This window comes from Emys orbicularis, chromosome 1, assembly GCF_028017835.1.
Source record: "Emys orbicularis isolate rEmyOrb1 chromosome 1, rEmyOrb1.hap1, whole genome shotgun sequence".
Classification (NCBI taxonomy): domain Eukaryota; kingdom Metazoa; phylum Chordata; order Testudines; family Emydidae; genus Emys; species Emys orbicularis.
In genome coordinates, this window is record NC_088683.1 from 312,966,876 (window position 1) to 312,984,383 (window position 17,508).

Sequence of the window (17,508 nt, forward strand, 5' to 3'; positions counted from 1 at the left end):
ATGAAAACCGTACTCATTCCTAACCACCAAAGATTAAAATAGAGGGTATTTTTTATTGATGGAATAACAAAAGTGCTTTTCTTAAATATTTTTCAAAATACATTTGTACAACTTACAATAATATATCCAAAATAACTGTATATACAAAACATTACCTTGTTTAATGTATGTGCTTTTTTTGAAAATTACAAAGCAACTTTTTTTTTTCTTTTTTTTTTTTTGGCAAAGTTCAACCTTAACAGAGATGATAGTTTTGAAGGTTGGGTTAAGAAAATAGAACCTGAGGGAAAGTGACATTTAAGTCAATGACAAGCAAGAAATTCTCTATTTTTAGTTTGTTAAATAAAAATGCTTTTAGTGATATTTTTCACATTACAAAAATAACAGAAATGAAGAAAAAGATTACGTATACTTTTTCCATCATACTAGAGAGCAGCTTTTAGTCTTTCAGATAGGGGACTTGAGCCAAGAGTGCATGTCAAAAATGAATGCAGGTAATACAGCCGTGCCCTACTGTGGCTTTTCTATGTGTAAAACATCTCTTAGCTGCTGTTGATATGGTTGACTTGGTTAGATCTGCGATGGATTTCTTCCAGAAAACCCTCAAGCTGTTCTATCAGCATTCGTTTTTTAAACCTGAACGGAAAAGGAAGTATAAAAATAATGCTGTTAATATTAAACTGACAGTTTAAAGAAATGGAGTTTTTAAAACCAGACTTAACTCTCAAAACTTTTCACTATCCACTGCATACATCAGAGGTTCACTGTATATGCACTGTTGTCTGTGGAAGTTCTGGCAAGCTAGTGTCATAGCACAATTATTTATTCTGATCCTCTTTTCTGGAGGATTGATAATTCCCATTGGCTACTGCCAGCTCCAGGGCAGCAGAGTTAAGGTTGTGCTGGCATGCACATTAATTCTATATTCCCTGGTTTCAGAAGTTACAGTTTTGCTGAACTCTGTTTTCTAGAAGGGCACAAGATACTCTTGAGATAATGCTCAGACTCCCTACCACTGCTCCAACATTCCCTCCATCATACCCATTGTTCTGATCTCAGCTCCTCACGTCCTACTGCTTTGAAACCCATCCCCCTATTGCCCTTTCCCCTCCTCCCCAACACAGCAACTTCACCCTTCTCCATGCCCCTGGCCCTAGGGAAGTGGGAAGGTAGTGTGTCTGAGAAGTGCCCATATCAGCTGTAAGCAGGGAGAGAGAGAGAGAGGAAAGAAACAAGCCCTGTGGATCTGGGCCTAGTGTGTGGGGAATGGGCTCTACACATCCATCTGCAGCATAGGAAGCTCAGAGAGATGTGAAGTGGCCCATTCATCTCAATGAGATGTTCTCAGCTGAATGAGAACACGCCATGGAGAAAGCTCTGTGGCATATAAACTGTTCTATTCACCTCAATAGGTATTTCCTTCCCCCCTTCTCAGTGACAGTGCTGTGAGTTTGTGATATGCACCAAGCATACCTATTCTCAACTCCTCGCCTTGGTCTCAGCAGTATGTGCTTGGTGCATGTTCCAAGCATGCCTATTCTCAAGCTTCCCATCCAGAGGGGCAGCCACACCATGCACTACCCACCCGCCAATTCTGACACCGACACCAACACACACACACACACGGAGGGAAAGGAATTTAGACCCCTCAGAGAGTCAAGGCTCCCATGTTCCTGGGTTTGACATGAGGGGCAGGGAGAGAAGCTCAGATCCCCTCAGAGGGGCAGCCCGACTCTTCAGCAAAGAAGAGTTCTTCCAACACTGTTGAAACACTTCAGCAACTGATTCTTAGCAGTAAGACAATAACTTAATATAACAATCAATTTAAGACAATTATATGTTTAAGTCTCACTTTAGAGAAAATTTTCAGTTTGTATTCTGGTCACTTTCCAGACCACCAGGGTAAGTTAAATGAAGAGAGAAGCTGCTAACAGAAAGAAATCTCATTTTGTTGCACAGCTTCTCCGGATGAAATTGAAACCACAGGGAAACCACTGGATGAGGCTTTAAAGGAATATTCCTACCAGAACCCATGTTGGGGTGGGTGATCTCCAGTAAATTTATTAGCATGCATGTAGATTATTTTGTTTTAATGTTTTCTCTATAGTGCTTTTATTTTAAGAATAAAATATGCTTGCTTAGAACTGTGAGATAGCTTAACTGTGGACAGTTACACTATTAGTGTCTGAAGAGAAAGCAAGCAGGTCTGTTTAGAAAGTCTGTGTTGCTGGGAATAATAGTGAAGGCAGGGAACTGTTCAGACTGAAGATACCCGTCGAAAGGGAGAGAGATGTTTCTACACCAGAAAGGCAATGGGTAGGGAGCCGTAAGCCTGAGCATGGGTGCCCTTGCTGAACCACTAAGGGGCATCAGGTGCAGTTGCCCTGACCTGTGACTTTTCAGCTTGGAAAAGAGACAACTAGGGGGGAGATGATAGAGGTCTATAAAATCATAACTGGTGTAGAGAAAGTAAACAAGAAAGTGTTATTTACTCCTTCTCATAACACAAGAACTAGGGGTCACCACATGAAATTAATAGGCAGCAGGTTTAAAACAAAAGGAAGCATTTCTTCACACAATGCACAACCTATAGCACGCTTTGCCAGAGGATGTTGTTCAGTCCAAGACTATCATGGTTCAAAAAAAGAACAAGATAAGTTAATGGAGGACAGGTCCATCAACAGCTATTAGCCTGGATGGGCAGGTGTGACACAGGGTCAGAAAGCGTTAAGTAACTTGCAGGCTAAATGACCCTAATTCAACCTTCAAAGATATATTAGAGATGTATATAAATGGTAATTAGGGTTATTCCTTATAAATAGCTAATATAGCTTTGTTAGATACACTAGAGCTTTGAAATGTAAACATGCATAGTTAAAGAATGAGAGGTAATACTAATTGTATATGTTTACTTATATCTTGTTAGATGTTAGACAGGAACCATCTGTTTACATGGTTGTTCCTGTATCTGTTAATTCAAAGATCAAAAGGGAATACACCTCTACCCCAATATAACACGACCCGATATAACACGAATTCAGATAGAACGCGGTAAAGCAGCGCTCTGGGGGGGCGGGGCTGTGCGCTCCGACGGATCAGCGCATCAGCGTGTCTGGCTCCGACATGCTGCTCTGAGCGGTGTGCTAAGGGTGCCGTGCCGGGGCCGAGGGATTGGATAAGGGGCAGAGGGTCTCAAGGGGTGGTCAGGGGGACAGGGAGCGGGGGGAGCCACAGCCCGAGGAGGGGAGCTGCAGTGCAGGGGAATGTCACACGGGCTCCAGCTGGTGCCGAGAAGTTGGGGAAGACTGGTTCATGCGGGGAAGTTGCGGATCCAGGGCAGGGAGAGGTGCCCATCCTAGATGGCGCCGTGCAGGTGCCCCTGTCCCGGCGCTGGAGGACTCGGCACACAGTGGGCCCAGATGGCAGCAGCGGCCGGCGGGCTCTACGGGTCCATAGCATGCCGCACTACCTGCCCGCAGTCAGGGGTTCCATGCGCCCCGGCGAGCAGCTGGCTGCGGCGTCCTCACCGGAGATGGGCTGCGCGGGGCTCTGCGGAGGAGGAGAGATGGGCTGAGCGCGGGCACGCATGGCAGGAGCCGCCCGCCGATGGCTCACCCTCCCCCGGCACCGCGTGGGCACGAGGCGGGGACCAGGCGCACGCAGGCACCTCAAGCGAGGCTGCCTGCCATGCTCCCCCTCGTGGGCTCAGCCGTCGCGCTGGGCTGGGCGCGCTCCACGGACAGGGCAGCAGCCACCGGGCCAGTTCCCCCTGTCCCACCCCCGCAGAGCTCACCCAAGCTGACGTGGTCGAGCAGGTGTGAGTGCTTCCATGTGCCAGCTCCCCGGGTCCTAGCGGCCATCCCGCTGCGGCCCATGGCTCAGCATGGGAGTCCTGGGGGTGATTAGGGAAGGGGAAGAGGGGGAGGGGGTTCTGTGGAGTCAGTCAGGGGGCAGGAAGTAGGTGGGGGTTGGATAGGGGGCGAGTCTATTTGCTGACTATTAATAACAGAGATGCTCGAGGCCAAAGCAAGTTCAATATAATGCGCTTTCACCTATAACGCGGTAAGATTTTTTGGCTCCCGAGGACTGCGTTATATTGGGGTAGAGGTGTATTAACATTTAGATGAAACATGGGTGTGATAATGTCATTGTCTATATTTCACTTTGAAATGTGTAGTGAATTTTCTATGAACTGCTTAATGAATAATTACCCTGTGATTCCTGATTCCCGGTGATGCTTAGGAAAGAGAAGATTACTTCAAAAGTCTACTGTTCACCCAAGGACTGCATGCTGACAACAGGTTGCAAAAAATCTCTATAAAAACTCTTGGAACCTGATCCTTTCATCTCCAATGTGCTTGTGCTTATGCTTTGTCAGGAGAAGCTTGAGCCACAAGACTGAGGTCTCTGATTTCATTTTGGATCACCCTGGTATTGAACATTGGACTGAACCTATGGACTAATTCTGAAAACTCTGCAACTCTACAGCTCATCTCTATTATGAGACTGACCTAAGAACTATATTCATATCTGTACGTATAATGATCTTTTAACCAGTACTCAACCCTCTCTTTTTAAATAAATTTTAGTTTAGTTAATAAGAATTGGCTGTAAGCATATATTTGGGTAAGATCTGAAATATTAATTAAGTTGGTGGGTAATAACGAGGAGTCCTTGTGGCACCTTAGAGACTAACACATTTATTTGGGCATAAGCTTTCGTGGGCTAGAACCCACTTCATCAGTTCTAGCCCACGAAAGCTTATGCCCAAATAAATGTGTTAGTCTCTAAGGTGCCACAAGGACGACTCGTTTTTGCTGATACAGACTAACATGGCTACCACTCTGAAACTTGATGGATAATGTGTCCGATCCTTTGGGAGTGGTAGAACTTTTTCATATGAACAAGGTTTTTAATAATCCTCATCATATTTGACGTGGCTGTCTGGGAGGAAGCCCTAAGGCTGGGTTGCTTTAAGGGAATTGTGTTATTGGCTTCTGGGTAACCAGTAAGGCATTATAGAAGCTGTTTTATTACTAGCTTGGTGGATTTAAGTATTAGAATAACCACCAGTTTCGGGAATTGTTTGCCCCAGTCTTTGCAATTTGCCCTAATTGAGGGATCTCAGTGTGGCTCCCCTGGGACCCCGATGACATACAGGGTTAAAAAAAGAACTAGATAAGTTCATGGAGGACAGGTCCATCAATAGCTATTAGCCAGGATGGGCAGGGATGCAGAACCATACTCTGAAGTGTCCCTAACCTCTGTTGCCAGAAGCTGGGAATGGATGACAGGGCACGGGATCACTTGATGGTTACCTGTTTTGTTCATTCCCTCTGAAGCACCTGGCACTAGCTACTGTCAGAAGACAGGATACTGGGCTGGATGGACCTTTGGTCTGACCCAGTATGGCCATTCTTATGTTCTTATAATCACTAATGGGAAGTAGCGAGCAGTGAATCACAAAGCAGAAAGGAAAGGATAAGCAGAGTTTTAAATATTACATTAGAATAATAGCAAGGAATGGAAATTCCCACCCTCCATATAAAGGAAGTATCCAGTAGCACCTCCCTCCCAAAGGATGTCTCTTCAAAGGTATGGAAATTTACTTTGCAAATCTTCCTCAGATGAGGCTCAAAACACTTTTTTCTTCCAAATATACCTCAGGACTTCTGTGAATAGTTTTCCAGATGCCTAGCATGCCAACTGGTGCAGGATTTCAATACCTTGCCTGCAGCAACTTTGAGGCCCTAAGGCTTTAGCATTTTGAATACAATGAGATGAACAGGGTACAAGTGGTTTGTGTACTCCATATTCTTGAGACGCATCTTTAGAGCCCTTGGAATACCCATTTATGCCACAACCCTCCAAAGGAGGTCTAAGAGTTAGAACAAAACAATGGGAGAACTATAGGCTTGTCTTCACTATGGGGAAATCGACACTGCTGTAATCAATGCAGCAGGGATCGATTTAGCAGGTCTAGCGAAGACCCGCTGAATCAATGGCAGAGCGCTCTCTGGTCAACCCCAGTACTCCAGCTCTCTGAGAAAAGTAAGGGAAGTCAACCGGAGAGTCTCCTGTCGACCCAGCGCAGTGACGACACCTGGGTAAGTCGACCTAAGCTACGTTGACTCCAGCTACATTATTCACGTAGCTGGAGTAGCGTAACTTAGGTTGACAATCAGTATGTCCCAGGAACTGCGGAAAGAGGAACTCCCCTTAAACAGAAAGGTGTCTGGAGCTATAAGAATAACCTTTTCCTCATGTCAACCATGATGGAGTTCTTGTATAGAAGAGAGGCCAGAGCCCCGTTGTGCTGGGCCCTGTGCAAACAAAGCAGCAGTCCCTGCCCTCCAGTGCTTTGTTCCCTCTTGCACCAGAAATCTAAGTTTGACCAGATCAATGAATGAAATTTTCCTGTGTTCTGTCTAGATACCAAAATGTATTAAGAAGCTAATGGAGAATCCATACTACACTACATTTCTCTTCCAATAGCCAGGTAGTTAAATGTAGCTGTTCCTAGTCCAGACAAAGGAGTCCATGATTCAAGAGGAGGTCTAGTCCTTACTACATGTGCAGTTCCTTGGTACCTTGCAAGTCTAAAGTACCTTCTGGGCTAGCAGAGGAAGAGGATTTCAATTCTCCCCTTTCCTGTGGCCTTTATGTTAACTGTCTTGAAAGGCAACATTCTTCTCTGTCCAGGACATTATTTCCACTGGCCTGGAGAAGTTTGTCCTTTGATTACTTCCTGGTTTTGAAAGCGATATAAACATTCATACCTCAATCATGAGCCAACCTCCAATGGGAAGCAACAGACTTCTCCAGTAACCACAATAAATTGCCTGCTACATGGTTTTCTTGTACCTTCTTCTGAAGTGGCACTGGCCGCTGTCATACAGGACATTGGTCCAGTCCTGTATGGCCACATTTAGGGCAGGGGTTGGTTCAAACACACCACTCAGAGCTATAAAAGGGAGCTAAAAAGGATGTATACTCTAAAATTTTGGAAAATGTATCTTTCAAGTATGCTCCCTACCTGATAGGCTTGCTTCCACAGTGAGTGTTCAAGGGTCTAGAGTGAAAATTGGGTTGACTTTCAGCATGTTTGTACTTACTTGCCCACAAAGGGACATTCAGATGTGGTCTGAGAATGACATTTAATTTCGCATTGTATCAGATGTGCAGTTCCTTGTCCTCTAAAGGAAATTCTGCAGGCACATTTTGGATAACCTATTAAGGGGCTGAAGCCAATGCGTGGCACCAGAAACCCTAGCCTTTGGAGATAACTAGCTATGGATGACCACTGCCAGGAAGTGACTGATATAATAATCTACAACCTGTGCCTTCCTGTGACTTCTAACAGTCATTTCTTAAGACTCTGGATGCAGAGGGTGGATCAGAAGGAAGGGTCTTGGTACAGGAATTGTGAATTCTCGTACACACATGCTCTTTGTCATGCTGAGGATTTTGTTAGTTTGGAGATATTCTATCAATCTATCCTTGGGAAAAAACGGTTACCTACCTTTTCGTAACTGTTGTTCTTCGAGATGTGTTGTTCACGTCCATTCCACATTAGGTGTGCGCGCGCGTCGGAAACTTTTCCCTTAGCTGTACCCGTCGGGGCCCCCACCTGAGTGGCGCCACTGCGCCGTGCATATATACCCCCGCTGGCCCGACCCCCTCCAGTTCCTTCTTGCCGGCGACTCCGACAGAGGGGTAGGAGGGCGGATGGTGGAATGGACATGAACACCACATCTCGAACAACAACAGTTACAAAAAGGTAGGTAACCGTTTTTTCTTCTTCGAGTGCTTGTTCACGTCCATTCCACATTAGGTGAATCACAAGCTTACCTTAGGAGGAGGGTAGGAGTCACGGAACAATTGATTGGAGGACCGCCCAGCCAACCGCCGTGTCCTCTCGGGCCTGCTGGTTGACCGCGTAGTGGGTCGTAAAAGTATGCACCGACGACCAGGGGGCTGCTCTGCAGATCTCCTGGATCGGGACCTGTGCCAGGAAAGCCGCTGAAGCTGCTTGCGCCCTGGTCGAGTGGGCTGTGACCTTCAGGGCCAGAACACCTGCGAGGTCATAACACGCCTGAATGCAGTCTGTAATCCAGGAGGAGATTTGCTGCGCCAACGCCGGGTGGCCTCTCATCCTTTCCGCCACGGCCACGAACAGCTGCGTGGATTTACGAAAGGGCTTGGTGCGCTCTAAGTAGAACGCCAACGCTCGACGGACATCCAGGGTGTGCAGGCTGCGGTGACTCAGGTCCGCATGGGGCTTGGGAAAGAACACCGGCAGACAAATGTCCTGGCCCAGATGGAATTGTGAGACAACCTTTGGGAGGAACTTGGGGTGTGGACGGCGCTGCACCTTGTCTTTATGAAACACCGTATATGGTGGCTCCGAGGTGAGTGCCCTCAGCTCAGATACCCTTCTGGCCGAGGTGATGGCCACCAGGAATGCCACCTTCCAGGAAAGGTGGAGGAGGGAGCAGGAAGCAAGGGGCTCGAACGGGGGCCCCATGAGTTTAGAAAGGACTAAGTTGAGATTCCATGCAGGGACTGGGGGGCGTGAGTAAGGGAACACCCCCTCCAGCCCCTTAAAGAACTGCCCCACCATTGGGTGGGAAAACACCGAGCCCCCTGAAAACCCCAGGTGGAAGGCGGAGATGGCCGCCAGATGCACCCTGATCGAGGACGGGGCCAGCCCCTGCTGCTTGAGGTGCAGTAGGTACTCTAGAATGGTAGGCACTGGAGCCTGGTGTGGCTGAACCTGTTGAGGCCCACACCAGCACGAGAACCTCTTCCACTTGGCCAGGTAAGTCGTCCTGATAGAGGGCTTCCTACTACCAAGTAGAACCTGCTGCACAGGGAGGGAGCACTGGCTCTCCAAAGCGTTCAGCCACAGAGCTTCCACGCCATTAGATGCAGTGATTGAAGGTCGGGGTGGAGGAGCCGCCCTTCGTCCTGCATGAGGTGGTCCCGGAGTAGGGGCAGGATTACCGGGGCTTCCACTGACAGCTCCAGGAGCGTGGTGAACCAGTGCTGGCGGGGCCAGGCCAGGGCGATAAGGATGACCGCCGCCCCGTCCCTGCGCACCTTGAGCAGGACCTTGTGCACCAGAGGAAGCGGGGAGGGAAGGCATATTTCAATTCCCCTCCCCACGGGATCATGAAAGCATCTGTTACTGAGCCCGGGCTGCGGCCCTGGAACGAGCAGAACTGTGGGCACTGGGTGTTGCCCCGGTGGCAAACAGGTCTACCCGGGGAAACCCCCACTTGCGGAAGAGCGAATACACATCTGCTCTGAGCATCCACTTGTGCATGCGGTATGACCTGCTGAGGTGGTCCGCCAGTTCGTTCCGCACCCCCAGGAGATGCAACGCCTCGAGATGAATGGTGTGGGCTATGCAAAAGTCCCAGAGGAGGAGAGCCTCGTGGCAGAGCGGCGAGGAACGGGCTCCGCCCTGCTTGTTTATGTAAAACATGGCGGTCGTATTGTCCGTCAGAACTGTCACACTATGACCACTCAAAGTGGTATGAAAGGTCTGGCAGGCTAAACGAACCGCCCTGAGCTCCCTCACATTGATATGGAGCGACTGCTCTGCTCCCGACCACAAGCCCTGAGTCTTGAGGTCCCCTAGGTGAGCACCCCATCCGAGGTCTGATGCATCCATCACAAGCGTCAGGTCCAGCTGTTGTGCAGCAAAGGGGATGCCTTCGCAAACCACAGTCTGGGACAGCCACCACCGCAGGGGTCTAATACGTCCCTCAGGGCAGTCACTACCAAGTCCAGGGGGTCCCTGCCTGGGCAGTATACACGGGCGAGCCAAGCCTGCAGCGTTCTGAGTTTCAGTCTGGCATGCTTGACCACATGCGTGCATGCTGCCATATGGCCCAGCAGCCTCAGGCAGCATCTGGCCGTTGTAGTGGGAAACTGGCACAGGGAGTTCACTGCTTGCTGGATGGCCAGGAATCGTGATACTGGGAAGCTCGCCTTTGCCTGTACCGCATCTAGGACCGCCCCTATGAATTCCACTCTCTGTGTTGGAATGAGGGTGGACTTAGGGATGTTGACCAGGAACCCCAGCGTGCGGAATAGTCTCAGGGCCACTTGCACGTGGCACCGAACCTCCTCTTCGGACTGGCCTGCCAGGAGCCAGTTGTCGAGGTACGGGTAAACTCGGACCCTCTGCCTCCGTAGGAAGGCCGCCACTACCGCCATGCATTTTGTGAACACCCGTAGGGCCGCAGCTAGGCCAAACGGGAGAACCGTGAACTGGTAATGTTCTTGGTTCACAGTGAAGCGCAGGAATTGGCGATGCGCCGGGTGGATGGCGATATGGAAGTACTCGTCCTTCATGTCGAGGGCAGTTTACCAGTCCCCCGGATCCAGGGAAGGGATGATGGTGCCCAGAGAGGCCATGTGGAACCAGGCTTTGACCAGGAATTTGTTGAGCCCACACAGGTCCAGAATGGGTTGAAGGCCTCCTTTGGCCTTGGGAATGAGGAAGTAGCGGGAATAGAACCCTTTCCCTCTTAGGTCCTTCGGTACCAACTCTACTGCCCCCGCCTCTAGGAGCGTGCGAACCTCCTCTTCCAGGAGGTGCTCGTGAGAAGGGTCCCTGAAGAGGGACGGGAAAGAGGGGTGGGGGGTAGGCAGGGAGGAGAACTGCAGCATGTAACCGCCTTGGACTGTGCGTAACACCCAACGGTCCGACGTAATGCTGGACCACGCACGGGAGAAACGGAACAGGCGATTCAGGAAACAAGGGGATGGATCCGGTGATTGGTCTGGTACGCTGTCCTCGAGTGCACCTTCAAAAGCCTGGTTTAGGGCCGGGCTGAGACTTATGCTGGCCTTGGCTCTGGCCCGGCCTACTGGAGCTATTATTACTACTACCCCACCTCCTGTTATCCCCATTTTGCCTGCGGTAGGGCTCCTGCCTAGGACGAGGTTGGTAGTGACGCTGAGGAGGCGGCTGTGGCTTGAAGGGCTTTCTTTGGGTCGCCGGGGTGTGCATACCCATCGACTTGAGTGTGGCCCTCGAGTCCTTCAGACTATGCAGCTTTGCGTCCGTCTGGTCCAAAACGAGCCCGGACCCCTCGAAGGGGAGGTCCTGGAGAGAGTTCTGGACCTCAGGTGGCAGACCTGAGTCCCGTAGCCACGCCGAGCGTTGCATGACCATGCCAGACGCGATTGTCCTGGCTGCCGCATCCGCCGCATCCAAGGACACCTGGAAAGAGGTCTTTGCTACGGCCTTGCCTTCGTCCACCAGGGCCGTAAACTCCTGTTGGGAACCCTGCGGGAAGTTATCCTTAAACTTCCCCACTGCCATTCAGAGTTGAAGTTATGTCTGTTGAGGATGGCCTGTTGGTTAGCAATCCTCAACTGGAGGCCCCCTGAGGAATACACCTTCCTGCCAAAAGGTCCAGGCGCTTCGCTTCCTTGGCCTTAAGGGCCAGGGCCTGCTGCCCATGGCGCTCTCTCTTGTTTACCACCAAGACTATCAGGGAACATGGGCTTGGGTGGCAAAACAAGAAGTTGTACCCCTTTGACGGGGCGAAGTACTTGCGTTCCACACCTTTGGCGCTGGAGGCCGGGGTCTGCCATATAGTCTTACAGTACCACTGTATGGTCTTAATGAGCAGAAGCACTATTCTGGATGGATCCTCTGGGCTCAGGATGTCCACCATGGGGTCCTCCTGCTCAACTGTCTCCTCGGCCTGTAACCCCAAGTTATGAGCAACCTTACGCAGCAGCTCTTGGTGGGCTCTGTGTTCTATTGGCGGTGGTCCTAATACCGCTGTGCCTGCCACCGCTTCATCTGGGGATGACGAGGAGGTCAGCAGCTGCTCCGCTTCGTCCTGCTGGTCCCCTTGGTCCCCCTCCCCCGAAGGAGGGGCTTCCAGCTCGGGCCTGGACAGCTGACCCTGGGATGCCACCAGACTCGGTGCCAGTTTCTCCGGTCTTTCGCTCGGCGACGGTGCAGGTGGTCTGGACGCCGTAGCTTCCTGCACGGAGGAGTGTCGGTGCAGGCACCGAGACCGGTGCACCGAGTAGCTGGCTCTGGAAGGAGCCCCTTGCCGCTGGTGGTAGGCCCAAGGGGTCCAGAAGAGCCAGTGTCCCAGCAGTCCCCACTGGGGTTGCCACCCAGCCTGGTATTCTCTGCTGTCCGGTGCGGGTAACTGTATCGGCCCAAGTCGCGGCCAGACTCCGGCGACGCCGAGCGCGAAGGCCACGGGGGTGCTGTCGACCTGTGCTGGCGGGAGGCAGACGAGCAGCTTCTTGCCGATCGGGACCAGGACCAGTGTCGGTGCTCCCGAGACCTGGACCGGTGACTTCTAGAAGCCTTCGGCAATGGTCAGCTTGCCTTCTCCTGGCGCCGGTCTCTGGAGGGTGCCGGAGAGCATCGGGTCCCTTGCGCTAACCCTGTGCGCTGACTCGTCTCCGGTAACGAGGCTTCCTTCTGTGTCAGGGGTAACAGAGTCCACAGACTCGACGCTCGACCGGGACCAATGCTGGGAGGGTGTCCTCGAACGGTACACCATTGCCAGCTTTCCCCTCGACGGCACTGCGGGCCCGGGTGCCGGAGGCTTCTCCCTGAGCGGGTGGGGGCTCACCACCGACAACCCGATGAGATCCTTCGCCGCCTCAAAGGTGTCAGGCATGGAGGGCTGATCTATTACTCCCTTGAGCCTGTCGTCTTCACTGAGTTCACTTAGGGTTGGACTCAGTGGGACTTGTGGCACCAGTGCCATCGGTGCCGGCACAATGTCCATCCCGCTCTTTCCGGTGCCCGGGCCCTTAGATGGCACCGGTTTCCTTTGTGGGGAATGTTCACACTCTTCTTTTGGTTTGGCCTTGGGCCACACCGGGAAGGATGAGCGGTGCCGTGGCCGACGGCTTGCGGTGCTTATCCGGCACCGGGTCTCGACGACTCCGGGCCACTCCGCAACGAGGAGGCTGGAGCCGGCGTCGGGCGCTCCGGGCCCAATGGCTGCAGCGCTGCCTTCATCAACAACTGCTTCAAGCCAAAGTCTCTCTCTTTCTTTGTTCTAGGCTTAAACGCCTTGCAATTCTTACACCTCTCTGTTTGGTGTGCTTCCGCCAGGCAACGTAGACAGGCGTCGTGGGGATCACTAACCGGCATGGGCTTGCGGCACGTGGCACAAGCCTTAAACCGCTGGGCCTGCGACATGCCCCGCTGCCCGGGGTGGGTGCTGGAAGCCTCCAAGCACCTAATCTATTAAGTGTCCACAACAATTGAATGCTAACGAACTGATAGCAGCTAAGTACTCTAAAGCTAAGGGATTGCTTCTCATACGAGAGCAAGAGTTTGTTCCAACGTCGCCACGGACGGTAAGAAGGAACTGGAGGGGGTCGGGCCAGCTGGGGGTATATATGCATGGCGCAGTGGCGCCGCTCAGCGGGGACCCGCCGGGTACCACTAAGGGAAAAGTTTCCGACTTTCGTGCACACAGCGCACGCACCTAATGTGGAATGGACATGAAAAAGCATTCGAAGAACTTCTCCTTCAGAATTTTTGCTCTGCTGGGGAAATAGTCCTTTCCTGGACAGTGTTTGTGTTGATAGCAACAAACATATTGCTATGCTGGCTTTGAAGTGAGGGTTGAGGCTTCTCTGCATTCCCAGCAACTAATTCCTCTTTTTCTCCAAACAGCTGCTCACCTGCAAGTATCTGTTTAGGATGACTGATTGCTATTCACATGTGTCACAGCTTCCTTGTAACTACCACATTAGAAACCAGTGCGCTTCTCACAACATCACATCGGGGTTTGACCAAGACAAAACCAGAGATGTTTCACTCCAGGCAAAAATAATACCCCTAGATGATGTAGCATTTGCATGCCACCTAGTAGGCTTCCCTTACTAAAATATCTGAACATTTTTTGGTCTGAATGGATATAGCTGAGAGTTTGAAATTATTGTTCAGTGTCTTTTGGAAGAAAGTCCCCTTCTGAAGGCATGACTGTAACTGGTAGAGCTACTTCTGCACCAAGCTTTGGAAATTTCTTTTTACACAGTTTAGTTTAACATTTGGATTTAATCAGAAGTCCTCATTCAGATTTTAAGATGTCCCAAAAGAGGCTTCCATGGGAAACTGTGCATCTAATAATGCATGAAATGGAATATATTTTATTAATGAGTTCCTTGCAAGCAACTGGCATCCTGTCCTGCAAAGTCCTGCAGGCTTTTTGTTTTTTGGTGCGGGTGGTGTTTGATGGCACATGTGTAGTATTTGCTCATGTTGTTTACAGAGGGAGGTAGCATGCTATTCATCCTGGCCTGAGGATCACTCCGAGGAAGGGTATTGGTACAAATACCTTAATTTAATTGTGGAAGTAACTTGTTAGAGGTCCCTAGAAGCCTGAAAGGTTGCCTGCTTGCTTCTCCACTCTGGCTAGTACCCAAGGAGCAACCTAATAAATTTGGGGCTTTGTTCAGTAAATCAGGAGTTGTTTTGAACACTGGAGGAGATTTCTCATTTACAGCTTCATGGAGAGTGGAATCCTCATATGGCTCTGGTCTGGTCAGTCAGCCTGAAATGTCCCTTACACTTTAATGTGGAGCCAGCCTGTGAAACAGGGGAGGAGTAGAGAGAGACCCATTCCTGCCTCTTAGACTCTGAGCCTCTGTTCCTGGCTGATGAGCAGAAGGCACAACTCCCATTCTGCTGATGCCTGAAATCCAAGCCCCTTTTCCTGGCAGAGCAAGGGGCCCTGGGCTGAAAGCCGAACAGGTACAATTTCCATTACACTGCAGCCTCAGGGAGGGCTTCACAGGCACAGCAGTAACAGGCTTCTCTACATGCTTCTGAGTGGGGGAGGGCTAGTGAGCTGAATATGAGCATTGAGAAATCTTCTGTGAGAAAAGCCCCCAAAAACACTCCTTCAGGGCAAGGAAAAGGAGAAGGGGTCTAGCCCTGATTTTCATCCCACTTGTTCAATACTAACTGCTGCCTTGCAAAGGTAATACACCTCTACCCTGATATAACACGACCCGATATAGCACGAATTCGGATATAACGCGGTAAAGCAGTGCTCGGGGAGGGCCGGGCTGCGCACTCCGGTGGATCAAAGCAAGTTCGATATAACACGGTTTCACCTATAACATGGTAAGATTTTTTGGCTCCCGAGGACAGCGTTATATCGAGGTAGAGGTGTATCTGCTTTTGCCTTTTTGGGACCCAGAGATCTAAGGTTTGTGAGACTTACTCCACAGCATCATAAAAATCTTCTGGTTCACAGTGGGAGGAAGGGGAGCTGTGCAGAAGCTCTGTCAGGAAGCTCTGGACCCACTTCAGTATCTAGGGAGACTGTGGATCCTTTCAGGGGTTTGTACCCACTGACCTGGGATTGTTGCAGGATTTGCCCCTTCAGGGAGCCAAAGTGTGTCCTTAGACTCCCTCAAAAAAATGCTCAGGAGTTCCTGAACAGGCTTTTCTGCACTGGATTCATGGCTCCTCAGGGCAGAGGAGAGGACCAGGCATGCTGGTCCAACTCTGAACCCTGTGCCCTAGCACTGCTAGGATCACGTGGCTGTGAACAGGCAGGGCATAATTCACCCTCTATAGAGCCTGTAAATGCTGCCTCAGATCGAGAACACTGCTTAGATTTAGCCCAGTGTTGGCCGGATAGCTCTGCCATACATAGGGGGAGGAGGGGTGCGGGACGGAAAGAGGAGTCCCAGAGAGGAGATGCTGCATTGGCAGAACCAGGTGATTGAAACTACCAGGCTGCCAAAACACAGATCCAGGGGAGGAGGAAAATGAAGATAGAGTATAGACATTACTGCACAAAAATGAAGGAATAAAATAGTCAAGAGACGCTGAACTGCCAGTCTGTTACACCATCAAAGGCAGAAAAACTGGTGTCCTGAACTAAAGGGCAGGGCTTGTTGCTGAAGGCTCCAGCAACACTGACCACTGCCTCCGAATTCTGTTGATTAGGAGCGTTAACCCAACTAGTGATGAATGAGGAGAGAAACTATGCAACGTCTTGAAGACACTAATTCTGAATGGACAACTCATCAAGCCCAACTAAGGGCTGCAAGAGATCCCAACACCAACAGAATTGGCATAATTTCACTGTGTTGGGAAAGTAAGAAAGCAAACACTATGCATAGGCCTCCATACACCTTACAAGCTGGAGCACACCTCTGAAGGGGGATTTGAGAATGGGTGGCATTGCATATGAGTGGCATAGCAAGGCATGGAGGCTAGAGGGGCTATGCAGGTGCTCCATGAACTGTTCCCATGGTTATAGAGACAGACACCCTATCTATAATATGCACAAGGACCAAGATTTTGCCCACTACCCACTAAATCTATCTAACCTCTGACTAAGGAAGTGTGGATTTAGCTCCTTCTGGAGAAAGTCAACATGAGGAGTAGGAGGACATCTTTCTGGAGCAAGATGAATGATGCTCCCATATCAAAGTATATAAGGCCAGATCCTGAGCATCCAGTTTATGTTGAGTTTTTGTTATCTGACAATCTGGCCCACAGTCTTTGTAATACAGTGTCTCTCAACCTTTCCAGACTACTGTACCCCTTTCAGGAGTCTGATTTGTCTTGCATATCCCCAAGTTACACCTCACTTAAAAACTACGTACTTGCTTACACAGACATAAAAATACAAAAGTGTCACAACACACTGTTATTGAAAAATTGCTGACTTTCTCACTTCTACCATATAATTATAAATTAAATCTATTGGAATATTAATATTGTACTTACATTTCAGTATATAGTATATAGAGCAGTGTAAACAAGTCATTGTCTGTATGAAATTTTAGTTTGTACTGACTTCGCTAATGTTTCTTATGTAGCCTGTTGTAAAACTAGGCAAATATCTAGATGCACTGATGAAGGCCCCTGACTGAGAACCACTGGTATAATACACAACTCTTTGAAATGGGAAGCACACTCAAATTCATCCTTCAGCAGTGCAATGCTCCACATTGTGGAATAGGACTGATTCTCCCCCATTTTACACCATTCTTGTCTACGTAGGGTTTATCTACAGAGACTTACTGCTCAGCAAGCCGGGATATAAATCTACAATGCACCACGTTGCCACACGGTAACTGGCTGTGTGGACACTGATACTGTATACCAGAGGTGGGCAAACTATGGCCCGCGGGACCGTCCTGCCTGGCCCTTGAGCTCCCGGCCAAGGAGGCTAGCCCCTGGCCCCAACCCTGCTGTCCCCCCTCCCTCACAGCCATGCTGCCGCGCGGGCAGCACTCTGGGCGGCGGAGCAGCGTGCTCCTGCCGAGCAGAGTGGCAGCATGTCTAGCTCTGGGTGGGCAGCATGGTAAGGGGGTCGGGGGGTTGGATAAGGGGCGGGGAGTCCTGAGGGGCAGTCAGGGGACAGGGGGTGGTTGGATGGGGCAGAGGTTCGGGGGGGGGGGCAGTCAGGGGATGGGGAACAGGGGCGGTTGGATAAGTATGGGAGTCCCAGGGGGCCTGTCAGGGGG

The 17,508-nt window shown here is 50.3% G+C and overlaps 1 protein-coding gene across 1 annotated transcript in view; it reads right to left on the minus strand.

Moving 5' to 3' along the window:
* Window positions 1–236: 236 nt before the first annotated feature.
* Window positions 237–17,508, minus strand: part of INTS6 (integrator complex subunit 6) — an 83,415-nt gene continuing 66,143 nt past the window's right edge. Inside the window, exon 18 of the mRNA XM_065407322.1 lies at window positions 237–636. Coding sequence (XP_065263394.1) covers window positions 543–636 — 94 coding nt within the window. The 3' untranslated portion in view covers window positions 237–542. The remainder of the gene's footprint in view (window positions 637–17,508) is intronic.